This window comes from Colletotrichum truncatum (genome assembly GCF_014235925.2).
Source record: "Colletotrichum truncatum strain CMES1059 chromosome Unknown Contig_0003, whole genome shotgun sequence".
NCBI classification, from domain to species: domain Eukaryota; kingdom Fungi; phylum Ascomycota; class Sordariomycetes; order Glomerellales; family Glomerellaceae; genus Colletotrichum; species Colletotrichum truncatum.
In genome coordinates, this window is record NW_027222400.1 from 1691005 (window position 1) to 1711055 (window position 20051).

Below are 20051 nucleotides of genomic sequence, written 5' to 3' on the forward strand. Positions count from 1 at the left end.
GCCACGACCGGTTAGGGGTGGTCAGCAATCAAAACGGCATGAATCTGACCTACTCGTGGTTTCAATGATTGGAATGAGCGACAGAGACGTTCCACGAAGGGAACCTCGGGAAAGGGGGTCAAGATGTGCGTCGTCGACGTCGAAGGGAGAAAGAGGAGCAAACAGAGCAAGAGAAAGTCCCTCAGTCACAGTCTGCTCTGCTCTGAATCCGCAACCCCCGTCTCTAAAGTCTGGGCACGGCGCTGGAACCACTTTCACCTTTCACCTCAAGCGCTGCAGCCGGCAGGGGTGGTTGTTGGATAAACCGGGGGCTGGCGTTGTGCGTCTGGGTATCGTGGCACTGGGGACCTAAAGAGTGACAAGAAGGCAGTCCGACTAGAGTAAAAATGTGTTGACTTGTGAGCCGTCACCTTCTTTCGTATCCGTACTACACCCTGAAAATCATGTCACTATACTTCCTATTAGAAGGATGGGGAAACAGAGGCAAGAACATAAATCTATGTTTAACGATTCGGAGACATTGGAACAGGCGTTCTCTCCTTCCATACTCTCAGTTCCCAATCTGGCGGGTGATTGACGGCGCCATGGTCCAGGCCAGTCCCGCAGCATTTTAGTGTACGTTCGTCCCTCGTTCCTAATGCAGAGCAGATGACGGGTGGTGGGGACGCCATGGAAAGCCATTCAGGAGACGGGGCGTTGTGATTGGGCGACCATGCTCAGCAGTTGTCAGGCCCACTGTCAGTGTGCACCACCGCTGCAACTGTTCACTGGGGGAATAGCGTGTCCTGACTGGTCTATCTCAGGTTAATTCACAGTAGCGTCAGGTCCTTACCTCAGCTGTGCGAGATTCATTGGCTCGACGATTTCAGTGCAACCGTCCCAACGGCTGCCCACAATCCTTTCTTTGCTTTTATTTGAATCTGTACGCCGGTCGCAAACCAACTAGCCCATCGCCGTCTAGTTCGCTGATGTCCGATTTGCCTTGCATGGAAAACCATGTGCTAGTTTAAGGGGCAACTTTTTTTGGGCTACGACACATCCAGTAGTATGATGATCCGGAGTCTCGGGCAGAGCACTGGTGTCGTCTGTGCTTCTACCGTGACTGCCGTGCTTTAATGGCCTTCAGAGGCAAGCAAGGGTATCTGAGGACTCCAGCATGGATTAAGCCTCCTACGTGCTCCAGTCTGCTCAGTCGTCCAACGTGATAAGGGGCCTACAACGCCCCATCTTCAAACTCATTTGGTCTCACAGCCATCCCCAGTGGGGGGTAATCCCAGTCTTCAGCACTATCCTCGGTGCACAGCAAGTTATTCACGGTACACTGGCTGCCTAGTTCGGATTCATTGTCGTGAATAAGGCATCGCGTATCGTCGCGTACCTAGCAACGAAAATTAAAATCAAGAGCGTGGTCAACTTCTCAGAATCAAAATGCGTTTGAGTGACGATGCGGATACGTGGGTTGCCGCGACTCTAGCCAGGAACAATGACCTGTTCGGAGGCCTAGTCGCAAACAAGATTAGGACGTAGGAATCTATTGACGTTGGCCGGAGGACCAAGTCTGGCTGGGGATGAATGAAAACATGTTTTCTACCACTATGGTTCCTTCGAACAGCTGTTAAGCATCCAGCTTCATCTCCTCTAACAGTTTGGTGGTTTCACGCGAAACAAAGAGAGGATATGAGCGATGCAGGAAGAGGTACATCTACAAGCAGGATCAAGTTTTGGCTACTCTCGAAACGACGCGCTCAAAAGGAAGCCAGGTGCAATCCAAATCGTCACGCTCGTTCAAGGCAGATCCCCCTGCACGCTCCCTCCACTCAATGGGCTCTCTTCCTACATAACTACCCGATGCAATGCACTGCAGTTAAGATTAGACAGATACAATGGTAATTCGCCACACAAACGAAACAACCCAAATTCGTCTCTACAACTTCGGGCATTGCGATGACAGGTTTAGGAACGAGCGATGAACCGTCATGCACTTCAGTATAATGCAAGAAGACGCCACCCGTCATTCCATCCAAAAATCTGTGCAAGGTTTTCCCGCAGCACTGTCAAATTGCACATCAGACGGGGTCGTATTCGGGGCGGCACACTCAGTAAGCCCATTCCTGATTCAGAGCAACTCCAATGCACATCAACGTTTCGTCTCTCTACATGCACGTGTGTGCCTGACGTGTGGGAACCTAGCACCGGTATTAGCACCTAGTGTCCTGGTGGGAACGTCGATCCGGCACCTCAAAGAGCCGCGCCCTGAAGTCGTCAAACCTGGCATACGCAAGGTTCCATTCTGCAGCAAAATTGCTACATGTTTCTCCGCGCTCCGTCTCGAGGCCCTCCCTATTCTCAGTCATCCCTTGCATTCTTCGTCCCGGTTGGCCACCCTATGAGAAGTGTTTGAGATACCAGCCGCCAAGGCTCTTCACGTTTCTTCAAGTCACACTCCTCGAAACCATGTTCACGAATTTTGTATCTCTTTCCTCGGGCTGCATGTCACTTGAATACGTCCAACAATTATCTGCAGTCTTTGGAGTAGCATCATCCCGCATCGCTTGCATTGATATTGCGGTTCTTTGAAATTAAGACCTTTTGAATCTCTCCAGCCAGTGTCTCCTACAACGCAACGGGAAAAGGTGTCACGACAAGTATTGCAGGTACTTCATGCTCCCTGCACCTTGAAAGTGCGGCCGCTCGCCGTCTTGCGTTCCTTCTCCTCGCTGTCCGGTCGTGCACGACGAAGGACTACACAATGTCAGCTGCTGTATCACCTCGTCACAATTGAACAATGGCTTACCTTGGAGAAAGTCTGCTGTCCTCTTGCGCATACGCGAGTGAATATAGGCCTTTGACGCCTTAATGTGATAGTGGAAGTAGTCTCGGAACGTCTGGATGTGGGAAATGACGTCGGGCATTCTCTGGGGCGTAAGATGACGGGGGAACAGAACTACATAAATCAGCTTCGAGGAGGACAGGTCTAGCATCATTGCTGCCACTCACCAAACGTAACGTATCCAATCTCGCCGGTTCCGGTGTCCCGAACTCCGGGAACTCCCTGCAACTCTAGGGGAGGGTCGTTCCGGAAGAGTACCTGGGGCGCGTTCTGGATAGCTCTCCGTCGGGCATCAACGAATTCTTGGATGAAGATCTTGCCGAAGACGCGGTCGGTTTCCTCGCGGAATATGGTACTGAAGATAACGGTGACACGGTCATGGCTGGCCTTGACGTAAATAGCCTCCTCCTCACGGTAGTGAATGGCCATGACCTCGCCGCCTTCCCGTACTCCCTGAGGTGCCTCCTCAGAGGTATACTTGGATGCTTCCTCCTTCAACTTGTAGTGCTCCTCGTAGGCAGCTTCGAATGGCGCTGCCATGGCGTTGCGCTTCAGCAATGCCATCTTCATGATAAGCGCATCTCGCTCCTCTAAACATTTCGTTAGCCAATGCAATTACTCAGTTCCCAATGACGCTAACCCTTTTCCGCCGGAAGGTTCTCAAGGTCAATCTGAACCGAGAAGTCGTAACCAGCCTCAGGCGGCACCACGTATTGTCCATATTCTCTCTGGAGCACCTGCTCTGCGCCGTACTTCACGAGGTCCTTGTAGCATCTTATTTGGATAGAAAGCTGGATTTTGGTCTTCGTCTCGGGGGTAGAGATGTGATAGATGACACCGTCGAAATCGGAGACGGTCTGGTCGATATGGACGGGAGGGGCACTGTCTCGGAAGTTAGCTCTTGTTGCGGCAAATCTAGTAGAACAACTCTACGTACCCAGAGAACCTCTCGGTAAGGACCGACTGGATAAGAACGTTCTGATAGTCTAGGAGAAGCATCTTGTTGGCGGCCAATTGCCCGTAAGTCTCCTATGATGTTGCTGCGTCGTTAGATGCTGATGATGCCTCGTGGTGGGGCCTGACGTGGAGGTCGCTGTCGGAGCTCGGTGGCTGAGATGCTCATCGATGAATACGTACCTAGTCACGTGAAACATCCACATCACATATGGAAGCCAGGATGGAGTAGGTCCTCGGTGAAACTGTTTGGCCAATCAGAGCGAGCCTCCCACTACGCTTATCGATAAGGATCTAAAAAGTTTCCCGCTTCGAGGTGGGAGATTGATTTTGAAGATGGTCTTCAACCGTCGCAAAGCATTGACGAGGCTGTTGGCGCCAAAAATCCGCAAAAATGGTCAAGTCATACTTGTAAGTCAACCAAAATCTCCTCTTTCAAACAAACAGCTGACTTCTTTGTTACTACAGAAAGTATGAGCACAGCAAGTCCTTTGGCATTGTCGCATCCAACACATCGAACCTCGTCTGGAACGCCCAAGGTCGAGCCGGCAGTGGTGCCGGCCAGGCAATTGTAGCCGCAAATGAGGAAGTTCTCTGTTGGGACATTAAGAAGGGCGAGCTCGTGAATCGTTGGAGGGACGAGAGGAACACTGTGCCCGTCACTGCCATCTCACAAAGCAAGGTCGACAAGGATGTTTTCGCCGTTGGATACGAAGATGGAAGCATTCGTCTTTGGGATAGCAAGATCGCCACTGTGATTGTTAACTTCAACGGCCACAAGTCTGCAATCACAACACTCGCATTCGACAAGTCTGGTGTACGACTGGCTTCTGGCTCCAAGGACACCGATGTGATCATTTGGGATCTCGTGGCTGAGGTTGGCCAGTTCAAGTTGAGGGGGCACAAGGACCAGATCACTGGACTCCAGTTTGTTGAACCGGAAGCACAGGTCGAGGATGAAGAGAATACGCAGGCTATGGCGGTGGACAGCGACCCGTCGGCCGAGGGTTATCTTCTTACGACCGGCAAAGACTCCTTGATCAAGCTCTGGGACCTTTCATCGAGACACTGCATTGAAACGCACATTGCACAAACCAACGGAGAGTGCTGGGCTCTGGGCCTTTCTCCTGATTACAGCGGATGCATTACGGCCGGAAACGACGGAGAATTGAAGGTATGGTTCTTGGACACCGTAGGACTTGCGTCCCTGAAGGGACAGGTCGACGCGCCGCAATCAACAAAATTCCTCCACGATAGAGGAACTTTGTTTCGCCAACAAAAGGACAAAGCTATTGAGGTTGTCTTCCACCCTCGTCGCGATTACTTTGCAGTCCACGGCACAGAGAAGGCTGTTGAAGTGTGGCGCATAAGGTCCGAAACCGAGGTAAAGAAGTCTTTGGCAAGGAAGAGGAGGAGGAGACGTGAGAAGGCGACTAAGGACGGAAAAGCGGAAGAGGACGCTGTGGCCGAGGGCGAAGAGCAGGCAGACGATATGTCAAGTGCCGAAGCCAGTGACTTCTTCGTTCAGTACGTTATAGTCCGCACGGGCGGCAAAGTGCGGTCTGTAGACTGGGCTGCCACCAGTGGCAGTAAGGAGATCAACCTCCTGATTGGAACAACCAACAACCAGCTCGAGTACTACAGTATTCCAACAAAAGAGGGCTCCAAGTCGAAGAAAGAGGAGCAGCCTGACTACACAAGGTCGCTGGCGGTGGACCTCCCCGGACACAGAACAGACATCCGCGCTGTGTCTCTCAGCTCCGACGATAAGATGCTTGCTACTGCTGCCAACGGCAGCCTCAAAATTTGGAACATCAGGACACAGGCATGCATTCGGACATTTGAATGTGGCTACGCTCTGTGTTGCGCCTTCTTGCCGGGTGACAAAGTCGTTGTGGTCGGCACCAAGACTGGAGAGCTTGAGCTCTTCGATGTCGCTTCTGCAAGCCTTCTTGACAGTGTCTCTGCACACGAAGGAGCTATTTGGTCATTACAAGTTCACCCAGATGGTAAATCTGTGGTTTCTGGCAGTGCTGACAAGTCTGCTAAGTTCTGGGATTTTCGTATTGTTCAAGAGGAGGTCCTGGGAACAACTCGCACCACACCAAAGTTGAAGCTCGTTCAATCAAGGACACTCAAGGTGTCCGACGATATCCTCTGCGTGCGTTACTCTCCTGACGCCAAGTACATTGCCGTATCACTGCTTGACAACACCGTCAAGGTCTTCTTTACCGACAGCTTAAAGCTTTACTTGAACCTTTACGGCCACAAGCTTCCCGTCCTGAGCATGGACATATCGTATGACAGCAAGCTTATCGTCACTAGTTCTGCCGATAAGAACATTAGGATATGGGGTCTCGACTTTGGTGACTGCCACAAAGCCCTCTTCGGTCACCAGGACAGTATCTTGCAAGTGGCCTTTGTTCCGCACAACTCCGACGGCAACGGACACCATTTCTTCAGCAGCAGCAAAGACCGCAGCATCAAGTACTGGGATGGCGACAAGTTCGAGCAGATCCAACGTCTCGATGGTCATCATGGTGAGGTTTGGGCCATGGCTGTTGGTCATAGCGGCAACTTCCTTGTCACCGCCGGCCACGACAAGTCCATCCGTGTGTGGGATGAGACGGACGAGCAAATCTTCCTTGAGGAAGAACGCGAGAAGGAGATTGAGGAGCTCTATGAAAAGACCCTCACTACCTCCCTCGAGCGGGACCCGGATGCCGAAGACCAGGATGGTGAGGTCGGCGCTGCCTCCAAGCAAACCGTCGAGACCCTCATGGCTGGTGAGCGCATCGCTGAGGCCCTAGAGATTGGCATCGCCGATTTGAACTTGCTCAAGGAGTGGGAGGAGGCCAAAAAGTCGAACCCCCATGCCCCTCCCCCGCAGCGCAACCCTATCTTCATCGCTCTCGGTAACATCACTGCTGAGGCGCATGTCATGAGCGTTCTGAGCCGTATCAAGGCATCGGCCTTGCACGACGCACTGCTCGTCCTCCCCTTCTCCACGGTCCCGATGCTCTTCACGTTTCTTAATATCTTCGCCAAGCGCTCAATGAATATCCCTCTGACCTGCCGCATCCTCTTCTTCATGCTCAAGACGCACCACCGCCAGATCGTAGCCAGTCGTACCATGCGCGGCATGCTTGATGGCATCCGCGCTAACCTGCGCGCCGCGCTGAAACGCCAGAAAGACGAGATGGGCTTTAATATTGCCGCGCTCAAGGTTGTCGGGATGCAGATCCAGGAGAAGAGCGTTAAGGACTACGTCGATGAGAACTGGGATGACGGTGATGAGAGCCGATCCGTCAAGAAGAGGGCGTTTGTACAGGTTTCGTAATTAAAAAAAAGAAAGGAAAACGGACAGCTGCATCTTGGAGCTTGAAACACGATGAGGGATGGATGTTAGATGGTGTTGAAATTCATGAGATTCCCTGTTTTCTATTAGCTCTTCCTAGACATTCGCATCGCCAGGTGGCGGACTAGCATTGTATCGGCTTAAAAAAGTGTCTTCATCAACTACTACTCGCGCATGCCTCTTCTACCAACGTCAAGTCCAAATGTTATTTCTTTATACTGTATTGTTACACAGACTCTTGCTACCAGAGTCCCTCTTATATACACAGCCATCGCTAGCTAATTTTCCCTTATCTACTGGCTCTTTGCCTTGCCTTTTGTATTGCGACCAGAGCGTAGAATATCGCTTTGCGCAACCAATTGCACCAAACACCAGAGATAGCAAATGCCGAAACCCACCGCGCCAAGACCGACATTCGCGACCACCCATAGATCGGGCTTGTCCTTAGGCGGCAAAACTGATCTCTCAACTACGTGCCAAACGGCCATGGCAACATAGAACCCACCATGAAGGATGACAGTTAACCATTGTCTCCAAGCTGGGTGATCCTCTTGGAAATAGGCACTCAACGATGTTGGCGGCAATCCGAGAAGGTAAGCCCAGAGCAGAGTGAGGATAGCGTACGGTACGCTGAGATCCACTCGCTTGAGAAGGGGAAACATCGTCCATGCACCCAGGATGTTAGCAAATCCAACCCAGGCCCGGATATCCCGCGACATTCCCTGCTTGCCAGCGAGGAGCAGAGTCATGGGCATGAGAGGAAGTAACACGCTCTTCTCATGAACTTGGTAGCTGAAGAGGAAGAAGCCCCATGCGGTCGTTGCAAAGGCAAGGGGCAAGAGCGACTTGCGCGGACGGAAGAACAGAATCAAGTTTGGCGGGATAATGGAGGCAATCGTGGCTACAAGAGCACCGCGCTGTAGAAGCTCGGGGGGGTAATCGCGGAGCTTGATAACAACGTTGAGGGCGCACCAGAAGTTTGCAACCTTGTCTTCGAAGAGGCCCCGCGCGAAAGGGAAGATACGGTGGACCATCTGGATGAGCTGTTCGACAACTGGGTAGTAAACAGCATTTGTGTCGAGAAGGTCGGTGACCCAAGGAAATAGAGGCAGAGGTGGAGGCGGTCCTTCATAGTCAGGTCGCGCGTCGATGCCTCGATGGGCGTCATAGAGTGTGCCCAGAACCAGTGGCAGAATCAGGAGAGCAAAAGCCGCGACGGTTGCCAAAGCAATACCGAAGAAACGGCCAGGCCTCAAAGGGAACAAACAGCTTCCAAGAAGGAAAGAGAAGACGGAAAAGGCGTAGTAGAGTGCCATCTGTTTGAAGCCCAGAGCCGCAACAAAGAAAACTGCCGACCAGAGGTAACGGCCAGCGACCATACTTGAAATGCTTGCCAGCACAAAGCCAAGCATGACAGTATTGTACTGGAAGTGAACATGGTCGATAAGGATGGTAGAGGGCTGCAACAGAATCGCGACAAGGGCCATCCAAGCTGTCCAACTGGGAACACCGCTGTGTCTAGAGAAGCGTCGAACGAAAACAACGACGGCAGGGATATAGATGAGATATTCGGAGACGATGACGGTGGCGCGCATGAATATTTTGAGCGTAGGGTCATCAGATCCGCGAGATGTATACAACTCGAACCAGGTGGGATCGATCAAGGCTCCGATCTTGCCGCAGAGCCAGCTGTGGTATGCCGTCAGAGGCGGGTAGTCAAGACCCCACCATTGAAGGTCATGGAAATACCATTGGGAGACAGGAATCTGCGTCGTGACCTCCATCCAATGTCTTTGCGCTTCATAATCTCCAAACATCGGCGGTTTCTGGAAACCTGTAAGCAGCATATGGGTTAGCAGTTGCCGCCGACAATAGATCGGGATCGGATGAGGAGACGCATATACCAGAGTATCCCCAAAGGCCAGCTGCCCATCTGAACAGGCCTGCTACCATGAGTATCAAGGGAAGAACCTCCCATTCTGACACAGAGCCTCGCGCAGGCCACAAGAATGAGGCTAAAGGAAAGACAGGCACCCTGACAAGAGCTTCTTTGCGGGAAGTGTGGCTTTCGTCGCCAGTACTGATGTTGCTTCCTCCGCCATTTCCGTTGCCCTTTTTTCCTCCCCTGCGCCGGGGCTTGTGGGGCGATGGACTGGCCATAGTTTTAACTCAGTCAATGTCCGGTCGATTCGTGTGGTGCGACATCAGTTGCCGTGAGGGATTGTGAAGTCGCCAGGAGGCTTTGGGTTGACTGTCGAGCTCCTGGTAACTGTTCGTTGTTAAATTCAAGGGTCCACGTCGCGTTAACGAGGAATTGGTGTGCTGAGCTGAAAGGTCCCCACATCCCGAGCCGCTAAAAGAAGGCACGGGTCACCAGGAACATGCCCGCTACTCGCTAGCACAAAGAACCTCTAGCCTAAGTGCTTACTATTGCTCCTCGCAATGATTTCATCCGTGACTATTAGTTCTTAACTCTTTTACAAAAGTAAATATGCAATGCTTCCATTACCCATGCCACTAATGATAAACATTACCGACACCTTTTGATCCCAGGCCCCCGTGATAAAAGCAACCCGTTGGAGTTGGACTGAGATGCTCCTAAGACTTAATAGGTTAACCTAGGTCATCCCACTAGACCATCAGTTGCAGTGAAGACAATATTCAAAGTTCTAACTTCGATTGGTCCAAACATTGCAAACTCCGGATAAGAAACTTCAGGAGTTTTAGCTTGGCTCCAACCAAGTAGGCAAAACTAGCTCCATTGGAAGAAACTACAGCTTTCATCTACGAGTATCAGCCAAGAGAATACTGTTTCGAACCACGTGACCGAGTTGGGGTTGAATCGACTAGCCTCAAATTGGCTAATCCGGGACAACTAACGTCACAGGGTGGTGCAGCATCACTGACAACTTCCATGTTAGTGGCTCAGTTACTATTAGAATTGGATATCTATCCATATATACAGCTATCGTTTCTTCTTACCTTTATTAAACCGGTGATCCTATCTCTCCACAGATATGCCGTTTCCCTTTATCCTCCCCACAACCTCGGCCTTCTCATTCTCCTCCAGCTTTAGCAGCGATACCCACCCCTCACTTCCCCTCAGCGCCAGCACATATCGCGGGGTCGTCAAAGATGCTCTCAAAAAGCACAAACGACTTCCGCCTACGTCGCAGTCATCTCATGTCTCCACCGTCATTGGAGCTCTCAATGGCTATATCCCATATGTACTAGCCATTGACGGTGGTCTCAGCCCAAACTCGCAGTTTGGTGATAGCATCATTCTCAATGCCACATCCCCGCCTTCAATCGAGTGGCGCCCAACACTTTCAGACAATGCAGTGCCCGGCCGTGAGCGCTCAAGGGTGAAAGTCCAATCCATTGACCATGAGATTGCCTTTACTCTCTCCACCTTGGCTAACTCATATACCCTGATTGCCCGAGCTGCTCTTCACCCGCTTTTCGTTACAACACAGGCAACCTTGGATGCTCAGCAACGAACAGGTGCCATCCAGACCGCAACCAAATATCTCCTGGATGCCGCGTCAATATACGATTGGCTAGCTCTTCGGGCTGAGAGAATCCAAACGCCACCACCCTGCAGCGATGTTTCCCCCTCAACACTCCGCGCCATGTCATCGCTCGCCCTTGCTGAGGCAACCCTTCTTGCCGTCCTTAAAGATGATCCATACCCGGCCATAGTTGCTCAAGACCGTAACAAGAACGATCGCGAGTGGATGTACAAGGCTCCTGAAATCCCCAAGGTTCGAGCTCACTTGTTCGCCCGCTTGTGTCTTGCAGCCGCCGAACACGCGGCGCAGGCGTCGTCCCTTTGCCAGGCCGCAGGCCGTGGGTCCAGCAAAATTAATGAGGGGCTTCTTCGCTATCTTGAAGACCTCCGCAGAACCTGCCGTGCCAAAGCGTGCCGCTTCTTCGGCATCGATGCCGAGATTGGTGGCCAGGTGGGTACAGCCATTGCCTGGCTGCAGGCTGGCTTACAGGAACTGGGTATCGAATCCAAGTATTCTGCCAAAGGCTCCGGATTCAGCCGCTTCAAGAAGGAATGGACTGAGAAGCGCGAGGAGCGTAAGGTGGAAAAGGAAACGGCATGGGGCGCTGATGGCGGCAAAGTCGAGGAGACAAGGGTGATCGAGTTCCTGGAAGTCAAGTGGCACAAACTTAACGACACCGTAAGTAATCATGCAGTTCACCCAACGGCCAAATCTCTAACACAGGCTCTTTTAATAGATGAATGTTCAGATTGTACCTCCAGTTGGGCCTTTGGTGGCTCAAATGCCTTCGGGCCGCGAGATCCACACACTCAAGCCCTACCAGCCGCCAGCGCTGGATCGAAGTATCCTGGAAGCCATGCGTGCGCCACCTGAGAGGAATGATGACTATGGAGATGCTTTGAGCTCAGACGACGAAGCTAAGGGTTATGCTGGTCCCCCGGGAGGGTTCCCTGAGTCCAGGCCAGAGTATAGGAGCGCAAGCACGTCCTACTATTAGATGTGGTAGAGACATTTGTTCCAACACTTTTACAAATGTTAGAGAAGACTACCGCGATGGTACATATCTGGCAGGTTATAATGGAAATGCAAACTCGCTTTAGGTTCACATAGCGCTGTCATCTTGCTATTCTGACGTTTCTTATTATCACTCTTCCCCTCGGACTCGGACGGGGATGCCACGGAGCACCTACATCATCCCATCTCACCCTCTGTTCCATCACCACGAACGGGTTCCGCTTCTTGAACCGAATATATAACCGTTAGGAACATACTGTTCGCGGTGCTCGGATGAAATCAAGGTTTTTCTGTGCCGCATCGGCCTCCTAGACGATCAATAGCCTGAATTAGTCGGGACATGTCACAGAGTGCCTAGAGTGCAAGCCTGGGGCGGCCCGTTTCGGCATCAAACTGCAGGAAAGAGGAGGAAGCAGCTTGAAGCTTGGGCCTCTTACACATCAGGGGCCCGAGCGAATACAGACTTTCTGCAACACCAACGCTACTGGCTTCAGATGACGCTTTTGCAGGTGAGCTAAAGCATGCCAGCTGCCAGCTCACAGATTTCATTCGACCTCGGATATCCCCCGAAGTATGCCGCCTATTAGTCTGCCATTGATGCTACGGCATGGGAAGAAAGGAGAGTTTCTCGATGTGGCCCGCGGCAGCTCGTGAGGTCAGCGTATTGCCGCCTTACCTCTTGAGTTTCCAGTTCCTTCGTTCTCGCATCTATTTCACTACATCCCAGGTTTCTCCACTCCTTCTTGCGCAAAAGGGTTTCGATGCGGAGGCATTCCATTGCGCAACTTGGTCGGGAAGACTATTCCCATCAACGGAGAGTCTCCTTCTCACCTACCATGGTTAGTGCCGCCGATTCCTCAGTGACAAGTTCAATCACGACGACCACCACATCCTCCTCCTCCTCTGCAACCAAGAGCAACAGCGATACCAGAGAGAGCATCTTCCACAGCCCGCCTCTTCCGTTCAACCTCACAGATGCCGGGCTTCTTAACCGTGACTGCCATGTTCACAACAAATGGATTAGCTCCCGCAGTAAGAAACGGTTCGCCGTTCTCGACCCAGGTACCGGCCGCGTATGGGCAACGTGCCCTGACTGTGATAGAGACGACGTCAACCCCACCGTCAAGTCTGCTTTCACCGCTTTCCAGGTCTTCTCGTCAGATACTATGTCTTCTGAACGATCTCGCCTCCTGACAGCGTGGCATCAGCTCATTCTCGCCGCTCGTCTTGACCTAGCCACCATCTTTGTTCACGAGACGGGAAAGCCTCTTCCAGAGGCACTGGCGGAGGTAAATTACGGTGCTAATCTGGTACGATGGTTCGCTGGTGAGGCCGAGCGCTTCCAGCAAGTAGTAAGCCCTGGCCCATTCCCCTCTGATTCCCCTCTGCCGGCCATGACCAGTAATCCGCCGACGCCGAACACTATCCAGGGGAGAAGCTCCGCCGTTCTTAAGCAACCTATTGGGGTTGTTCTTGCTCTTGTTCCCTGGAGCTTTCCCCTCGCCATAACCCTCCGCAAAGCTGCCGCAGCACTCGCAGCAGGATGCACCGTCATCGTCAAGCCGTCATCCGAGACGCCCCTTACAGCACTCGCCCTTGCATGCCTTGCCAACCGCGCTGGTTTTCCTGCCGGCGCCTTTAACGTAATAACAACAAGTCTAAACAACACTCCCCTCGTCGCCGAGGCGCTGTGCATGCACCCCATGGTGAAGGCAGTTAGCTTCACGGGGAGCAAGCGCGTAGGGAAGCGAGTCGCGGCGGCCTGCACACGCAATCTGAAGCGCTTGTCACTGGACCTTGGTGGCAACTGTCCCTTCATAGTCTTTGAGGACGCAGATCTGGAGACCACCGCCAAGGAACTCGCAGCTTTGAAATGGCGCCACGCGGGGCAGGCCTGTATTGCACCGAACCGGTGCTACGTGCAACGGAGGGCATATGAGTCGTTTTCAAAGTTCCTGGTGGCAGAAGCGAAGAAGTTGAAGATAGGCCACGGTATGGCACGAGAATCGACGCTGGGGCCACTGACAACGATCCGTGGGCTGTACAAGGCAGAGGCGTTGTGCAAGGACGCCATGGATAAGGGGGCGGTGAAGTTGCTCGGAACCGGTAGGAGAGAGCTTGGTGACGGGTACTTTATGTCGCCAACGGTGCTCGGGGGCATGGAGGACTCGATGCTCATGTGCCGCGAGGAGGTGTTTGCGCCTGTTCTTGGGTTGTATGTATTTGATACCGAAGACGAGGTTTTGAGGAGGGCAAACGACACACCAGTCGGGCTTGCTGGCTACGTTTTCACCAAGAATCCTAACCGAATGCGGAGGGTGTTTGAGCGGCTAGACGCTGGGGTTCTCGGAATGGTGAGTTTCGCTCTCCATCCTGTACAGGGCTTCCCCTGAATGACTGATTTGAACAGAACACGGTTTCTCTCGTGACAGAGGCTCCTATGCCCGCCGAAAACACCGGCAATGGATGCGGATCCGGTTTTGGAAAGGCTACAACGCTGGAAGAGTTTCTCGTAACCAAATCAGGCGCAATGATGATGATGTAAGATAGTGTAAGATAAGAGGATGCCCGCAGCTGAGCAAATTCGTCTGTGATGCCTACAAGACAGGGAAGCAACGGAGTTGAGGGCGTCGAAGAGTTTGTACACTGAGTCTTAAATGTGGTTTTGGTAATTACAATTTATACGTACTGCTGTAGCTTCATGACTATGATCATGACGACCAAAGCTAGCAAGACTTGGTCGCCTTGGAACTGTCAACTCTCTCGCGTGACCTCTTGTGAGCTACTCGAGGCTGCTGCAGCCCCTGCAGAGGTCTCCTCCGTCGTGTCACCTTCGTCGCTGAGACTGAAGAAGCTTTCTGCTCCATCGTCCAGCTCTGTGGTCTCCATCTCGGCCAGCAGCCGCGCCCTCTCAGCGACCACAAGCGTCACCCACTGCAGCTCCGCTGCTTGTCTTCTGGTAGTCTCCTTCTTGCTCTCCTCCACATTCTCCTCATGCCGCTGCTTGATACTATACATGACCTCCTCGCGAATCGTCCGCTCCTCCTCTACCTTGAGGCTGTATCTGGCGAGTTCGTCATCCCGCCACTTGCTCCATGCCCGCCACCCCTTATCCATCCTTTTACGAAAGTTACGCATCAGTTCGTTGATGCGCTCCTCGCTCGAGGGCTTGTCAGCAAAGAAGCTCTCCAGCTGTCGTAGGTACGTGTCTTCCGTGTTCTTTTCCTCCAGAACCCGACGACCATATTCGCTGGCGAGAGTCTGTTCCTTGGCAGCCATTTTCTGTGTAACCTTTTCCTCCAAGGCAACCAGCTCCGCCTCCTGCTTGGCCAGAAGCTCGGCCGTTGAGGTAGAAGCTTCGTGTGCCGAGATCTCCACCTCCTTATCATGCTGGTACCTAACCATCACCTCCTGCAAATCATGTAGCTGGTCAAGCAGCTCTCGTAGCTCCTGGTACTTGATCTCAACTTCGTGCCGCCGCAAACTTTCCAATCGCACTCTCTCCTCAAGTTCGCGCTGCCGACGCTCCTCCTCTTGCCTCTCCATCTCCTGTCTTAGAAGTTCCGCCTTCAGCGCCTCCTCGCGTTCGAATTCCTCAATCTGGCGCAGAGCGTCGCGCAGATCAGCCTCGGCATCGAGCTCTCTCTGCCTCCTCTGTTCCCGTCTGGTAGCAGCCCCAGCCTTGATGGCGGTAAGCTGGTCCATGGTACAGCTGCACGATCTCCACTTCCGCCCGCAAACATAGCAAAATTGGTGTCCGCACCTGCATGTCATGTGCTGGCACGCTTCTCGGTGCTCGACGAGCGCCTGGCACTGAGAGCAGTGCTGCCAGCCCTCTTCTTCCGCAAGTGCGTTGGTAAGAGCCATGTCTCGGTCCTGGGGGCAATTCGAATTATCGTGCTGAGGGCCGCGGCAGATGGTGCAGCTCCAATGGCCATTGGTGCAGCGAGCGACGCGGAGGCCCGGGTTCACTTGGTCCGGTTTAATCCAGAGACTACAGTCTGGCTGGCTACAATACAGGCGGTCACCAATGGGAATCTTCCACTCATCAGAGCGCTCCTTGTAAGTCTTGCCCAGGTCCTTGGACACATAACGCAGAATGGTGCGGAAAGGAATGTCATTTAGACAGCACTTGGGCGGCCACTGCTGTTCGTTCTGGCAGGCTGTCGCGATGAGACGCTCAAAGCAGTCATGGCAGTAGCTGTGGCAGACAACTTTGACAGTCTCTTTTGGCGCAAAGTCGTCCAGACATGACACACACTCGCTATAAGGTTTCTCGTAGTTAGGACAGGGCCAGAGGTCGGGAAAAGAGGGGCTTACACGTCAGGACTATGGTTCTGCTTGCTCTGAGATGTCTTGTTTTCGTCAGACGGCGTTTCGATGCTTGTTTTGCTAGAATCTCCGCCAAATCGAAACAGATTCCTCGAGGACGAAGGCTTGACTCCCTCCTTTTCACTCATCTTTTGCAAGATTCTCGTCAGAGCGAACCGGCTCCTCTTCTTGGGTCGAATGGGCAATACAATCAGTCCTGGTGATGAACTGCCCTCGCCGTTATTCTTAAACGCCGGAAACAACTTGATATCGTCATCATTCTCTTTGCTTTGGCAAGCGGAAGCCTCGGCTTCTTCCGGAAGTACGATGATGGGCAGATACGGCTCTTTTGCCTTGCCTTCGGCTTCTTTAGAAGCAAGTTCTTCAGCTTCCCGTATTCTTAATTCCTCTTCGAGCTGTCGACGCTTGTTGTCCTCAGCGATCCTAGCCTTTATGTTGTCAATAGAGGTCTGCAAGACTTCAAGAAGTATTTCGCTGGTGACGTTCGGTGCAGACGTAAGCGCAGCCGGTGGGTTGTACTTTTCCCAATCGACATCGTCCGTTGTATCGTTACTTGCATCGGTGACGTTCGTTTCCGGGGCGGAGACTCCAGCAGGAGGAACAGGAGGGGCAGAACGGGCAGGAGGTTCGGGAACAGCGTCGACTTTGACCTTGATGGAGCTGTTTACTGGTTTCTTCCTCACCTCGAAGTCTTGTAAGGTCAAGAATGAGTCGCTGTAGAAGCCGTCATAACCCTCCAGGCGGGTATGCATCGAAGTGGCCGCTTCCATTCCGACGATGGTCGCTGTGGAAGTAGACATGGAGTAGTGAGATGCCTAATATCTTGCCTTTAAGAGGTAGAAAGCGAATAGGTATATCAAAGATGAGTCGACTAGGTCAATCCATCACGGTGTCTCAAACATTTTCCAGGGGAGTGGTTGTGAGACGGACAACACATAGATATAAAGCAGCCACTGAGCCAAGGAAATGCAAAACTATCTACGCCAAACAAGCGAATCACCCCGATTGAGGAACTAAGAAATGGACGAGAAAACACGCCGGCGGCTCTTCCGAGCAAGCCTCATGACAATGACAAGGCACTCTACAGCAGCTCCGAGGCTGAATCTGCCCCGGCTGGCGAATGGTCGATGGAGGGCATTGCAGAAAACATGACATCGCGCCCAAAACGGCGTTAGTGCTGTGCTTGGGTGAATCACTGGTTGCACCAATGGCCGAGGCAGACTCAATCACGACCCTCGCGAGCTGAATGAGATGGTGGGGAAAGAGCAGCAGAGGCCTGTAAATGTAAATGCTTAGAAAAGGTTGGGAGCGGCCCTGAAGCTCGGGCAACCAACTGTACTGACCCGGGTGTTGGGTGGGCGGGGTTGACAATTTAGCGTGGGCTGTGCATGTGTCTTGTTGCTGTCCTTGACACCGAAGTCATCAAGTATGTATTCTGGGCTGATGCGACACCTTGGCTGCAGGGCAAAACAGCATTTCACAGCTCCTTCTTTTGTTTGACTTCCATGACACGAGCAGTGTACACAGCCCGACCAGCAAACACGCGGAGAATCACAAGACAGGTTCCTCTTTTTAGACAGTCTGGGCGTGGTTATTATGTTGGTTTGCTCTTCCAGCTCAATTGTGTTTGAGCTCAATTGTGTTTGAGCTCTGTTGGTCAGCGATCAGGGTCAGCGCCAACAAAATTGAAAAAAGGCCCGGTGCAGGTCATCTGCAACTACAAAAGAAAAGAAAGACTTCACAAATTGAAAAATACAGCATTTATCAGTATTATTGAACGTGGCTTTCCCGAAATATGCTGGGTAGCTGTATTGAATTTCATAGATGCTTCGATATTGTGAGGCTAGGCGATGTTAATGAAGCCTATCTATTAAGGACAGAACTGCATTGAGCCAACCAAATGAGGGTGGACAAGCGGCAGGTTTGTCAGTTTGTTTGCTGGGCCCACTTCACTCGCTACTTAGGATGTGTATTTTTCGTCTTCGTCAATTCAAATCCACAGCTGGCATTCGTAGTGTAGTGGTTATCATCCAAGCCTTCCATCATCTGGCCTAGCTTGGGACCGGGTTTCGATTACCCGCGGATGCAGTTCATTTTTGGATTTTTGTACCCTCCACATCAGTACTATGGCTGATGGAATATGGTTTTCCTTTGCTTCCAATTGTGTTCTTCTCGTGGCTGTGACAGATAAGCGCGAGGTGGTTGAGGCCCCATCAGCCTGTGCGAACAATCTCATCAAGACAATGTGCGTACTCTCAAGCATGAGCACGATAAATAGACGAACCTATCACGAAATGATACAGGTGCCAGAAAAGGCAGTACTTATGAGAAAGAGCACAGCATGTGATAAATGCGCTATATTAAATTGCTACTCGAGCAGCTGAAGCTCCATGGGACAGGAAATGATACCAAGCTCGTCCACCCGGGACTCAATAAATCCTGCAGTATCATATTGTCCTGTTTCCTAGAGATCACCTTCAGTTACCGCCGAGTACGGGGTTTTTACGCTATCACTATCAGAACTAACGCTTTTGTCACCGTAGAGATAGTTCTGACCATCCCTTTCTGACCCTGATTCCTGCGCGTCATCTCCGAAGTACTCCCCCTTCCATGTGTATTCCCAAGATTGCCTTCATCGCATCTTTGTATTTCTCAATTGGACCTTTGGTGAGGGCAAAAATATTCATGCTGCACTGCTCGTGCCGACGAAGTCCATGCTGAGGGTTGGAGAAAGCATTCTCGAGGCGGTATTGACCGCGAAGCAGCATCAAGGACGTGCTTGAAATGACGGTGAGGCATACATCAGCATGGAGCTGAGGTTCTCGCACAGCCTCTCTTATGCTATAACCAATGGAAGCATGTGTGCTACGGCTGGCCTACATGGTCCACCCACCATCTCTCCTTCGGGGTAATACTTTGGTTCTCATTATTATTTTTAGATGTTTCTATTGAAATGGCAAAGCACCTCCTTGGCTGTCGCCGCCGGCTTGTGAAGAGACTGACGGGGTCAAGTTTCGCTAGTGTCGACAGATCAAGAGTAGGAATTACGACACGAGACGCGAGTCTGGGACAGTAGCAACAGCGCAACACAGAAAAACAAGGGCGAAATAAAATCAGCCACCGCCAGAGTTCTTTCATGGAAGAACCGCTTGAAGGGACAGCAGTGACATGGCGACGTGAATATCGGCTTGGAATGACGACATGTCTCTTGACGTAGCCAGGGATGTTAACTGGCAAGCAAGTCGAACCTGACGATCCGTCCACTCAACACCTAAAACTGCCTCGCCAAGGGATGGGAAATTCAAAATGCCGATGACGAGCTGGGAGAAAACGAGACTCTTATGGAAAAACGAGCCTACACGTGCTGGCGTCCAGATAAGGTAGTGCGTGCCGGGAGGAAAGATACATGGAGGGCGAAATGTTGCTAGCGGGACCACTGGGCTGGGCAAGACAAGTCGATGCGGGATGTTTTCTAGAGTGCTCACGAAATTCAGGTACGTAAACTGGGGTTTATCGGGGCAGGGAGTCGGCTGTCATTCGCTCGCCGTCGGCCAGAACCGTTAGTCGATGTGTGTGTGTGTGTGTGTGTGTGTGTGTGTGTGTGTGTGTGACTGCACATGCGTACAAGTCCCGTGGCGGGAGGGATGAGCTATCCAGTAGAGTGTGTGCGCCATGCACGGCTGAAGGCTGATATGAGAAATGGATGAAGACAAACAAGAAAAGATGGGTTGACAGAAACCTGCCTCCCACCACCCAGGACAAGGGACAGGGGAGCCAAGACGCTAAGACATCCCGCAATCAGCTGCATGCTGCCCTCCAGGTTCCCGACTGGGTGTTTCCCAACGCCGCCATAGATAACCTTAGCTTGGGGGGACACTGGAGTCACTGATAATAGGTAACTTAATGTACATTCTCTATCTTAAAGATGTGACGACGAGCTGCCAGGAACCGCTGCTTATCTATATATAATACTACTGACGTATCGGTTTTCGCTCCCTGGTAAAAGCTTGTGATCCTCTGTAATAAAATAAACGAGGGCCTCGCTCCAGAC

General features: G+C 52.0%; 6 protein-coding genes across 6 annotated transcripts; 3 read left to right on the forward strand and 3 right to left on the reverse strand.

Annotated features, from left to right (window-relative positions):
* Positions 1 to 2659: 2659 nt before the first annotated feature.
* On the reverse strand, positions 2660 to 3829 carry CTRU02_205342 (Actin-related protein 2/3 complex subunit 2; the record flags this gene model as incomplete). The annotated part of the gene is made up of 5 exons (XM_036722640.2): positions 2660 to 2742; positions 2795 to 2944; positions 2998 to 3420; positions 3471 to 3712; positions 3768 to 3829. 5 exons carry the CDS (start codon positions 3827 to 3829, stop codon positions 2660 to 2662), a joined length of 960 nt encoding a protein of 319 aa, XP_036585537.2.
* A 349-nt stretch (positions 3830 to 4178) lies between these two features.
* CTRU02_205343 (WD domain-containing protein) lies at positions 4179 to 7124 on the forward strand (the record flags this gene model as incomplete). Its single annotated transcript, XM_036722641.1, has 2 exons — positions 4179 to 4195; positions 4253 to 7124. The coding sequence occupies 2 exons, from the start codon at positions 4179 to 4181 to the stop codon at positions 7122 to 7124; spliced, it is 2889 nt and encodes a 962-aa protein (XP_036585538.1).
* A 311-nt stretch (positions 7125 to 7435) lies between these two features.
* On the reverse strand, positions 7436 to 9302 carry CTRU02_205344 (glucosyltransferase; the record flags this gene model as incomplete). The annotated part of the gene is made up of 2 exons (XM_036722642.1): positions 7436 to 8976; positions 9047 to 9302. The coding sequence occupies 2 exons, from the start codon at positions 9300 to 9302 to the stop codon at positions 7436 to 7438; spliced, it is 1797 nt and encodes a 598-aa protein (XP_036585539.1).
* Positions 9303 to 10159: 857 nt separating this feature from the next.
* Positions 10160 to 11651, forward strand: CTRU02_205345 (pH-response regulator protein palC; the record flags this gene model as incomplete). The annotated part of the gene is made up of 2 exons (XM_036722643.1): positions 10160 to 11332; positions 11391 to 11651. The coding sequence occupies 2 exons, from the start codon at positions 10160 to 10162 to the stop codon at positions 11649 to 11651; spliced, it is 1434 nt and encodes a 477-aa protein (XP_036585540.1).
* An 853-nt stretch (positions 11652 to 12504) lies between these two features.
* Positions 12505 to 14213, forward strand: CTRU02_205346 (succinate-semialdehyde dehydrogenase; the record flags this gene model as incomplete). Its single annotated transcript, XM_070204541.1, has 2 exons — positions 12505 to 14022; positions 14079 to 14213. The coding sequence occupies 2 exons, from the start codon at positions 12505 to 12507 to the stop codon at positions 14211 to 14213; spliced, it is 1653 nt and encodes a 550-aa protein (XP_070061645.1).
* Positions 14214 to 14422: 209 nt separating this feature from the next.
* Positions 14423 to 16800, reverse strand: CTRU02_205347 (IBR domain-containing protein; the record flags this gene model as incomplete). The annotated part of the gene is made up of 2 exons (XM_036722645.1): positions 14423 to 15932; positions 15989 to 16800. 2 exons carry the CDS (start codon positions 16798 to 16800, stop codon positions 14423 to 14425), a joined length of 2322 nt encoding a protein of 773 aa, XP_036585542.1.
* Between the last annotated feature and the right edge of the window lie 3251 nt (positions 16801 to 20051).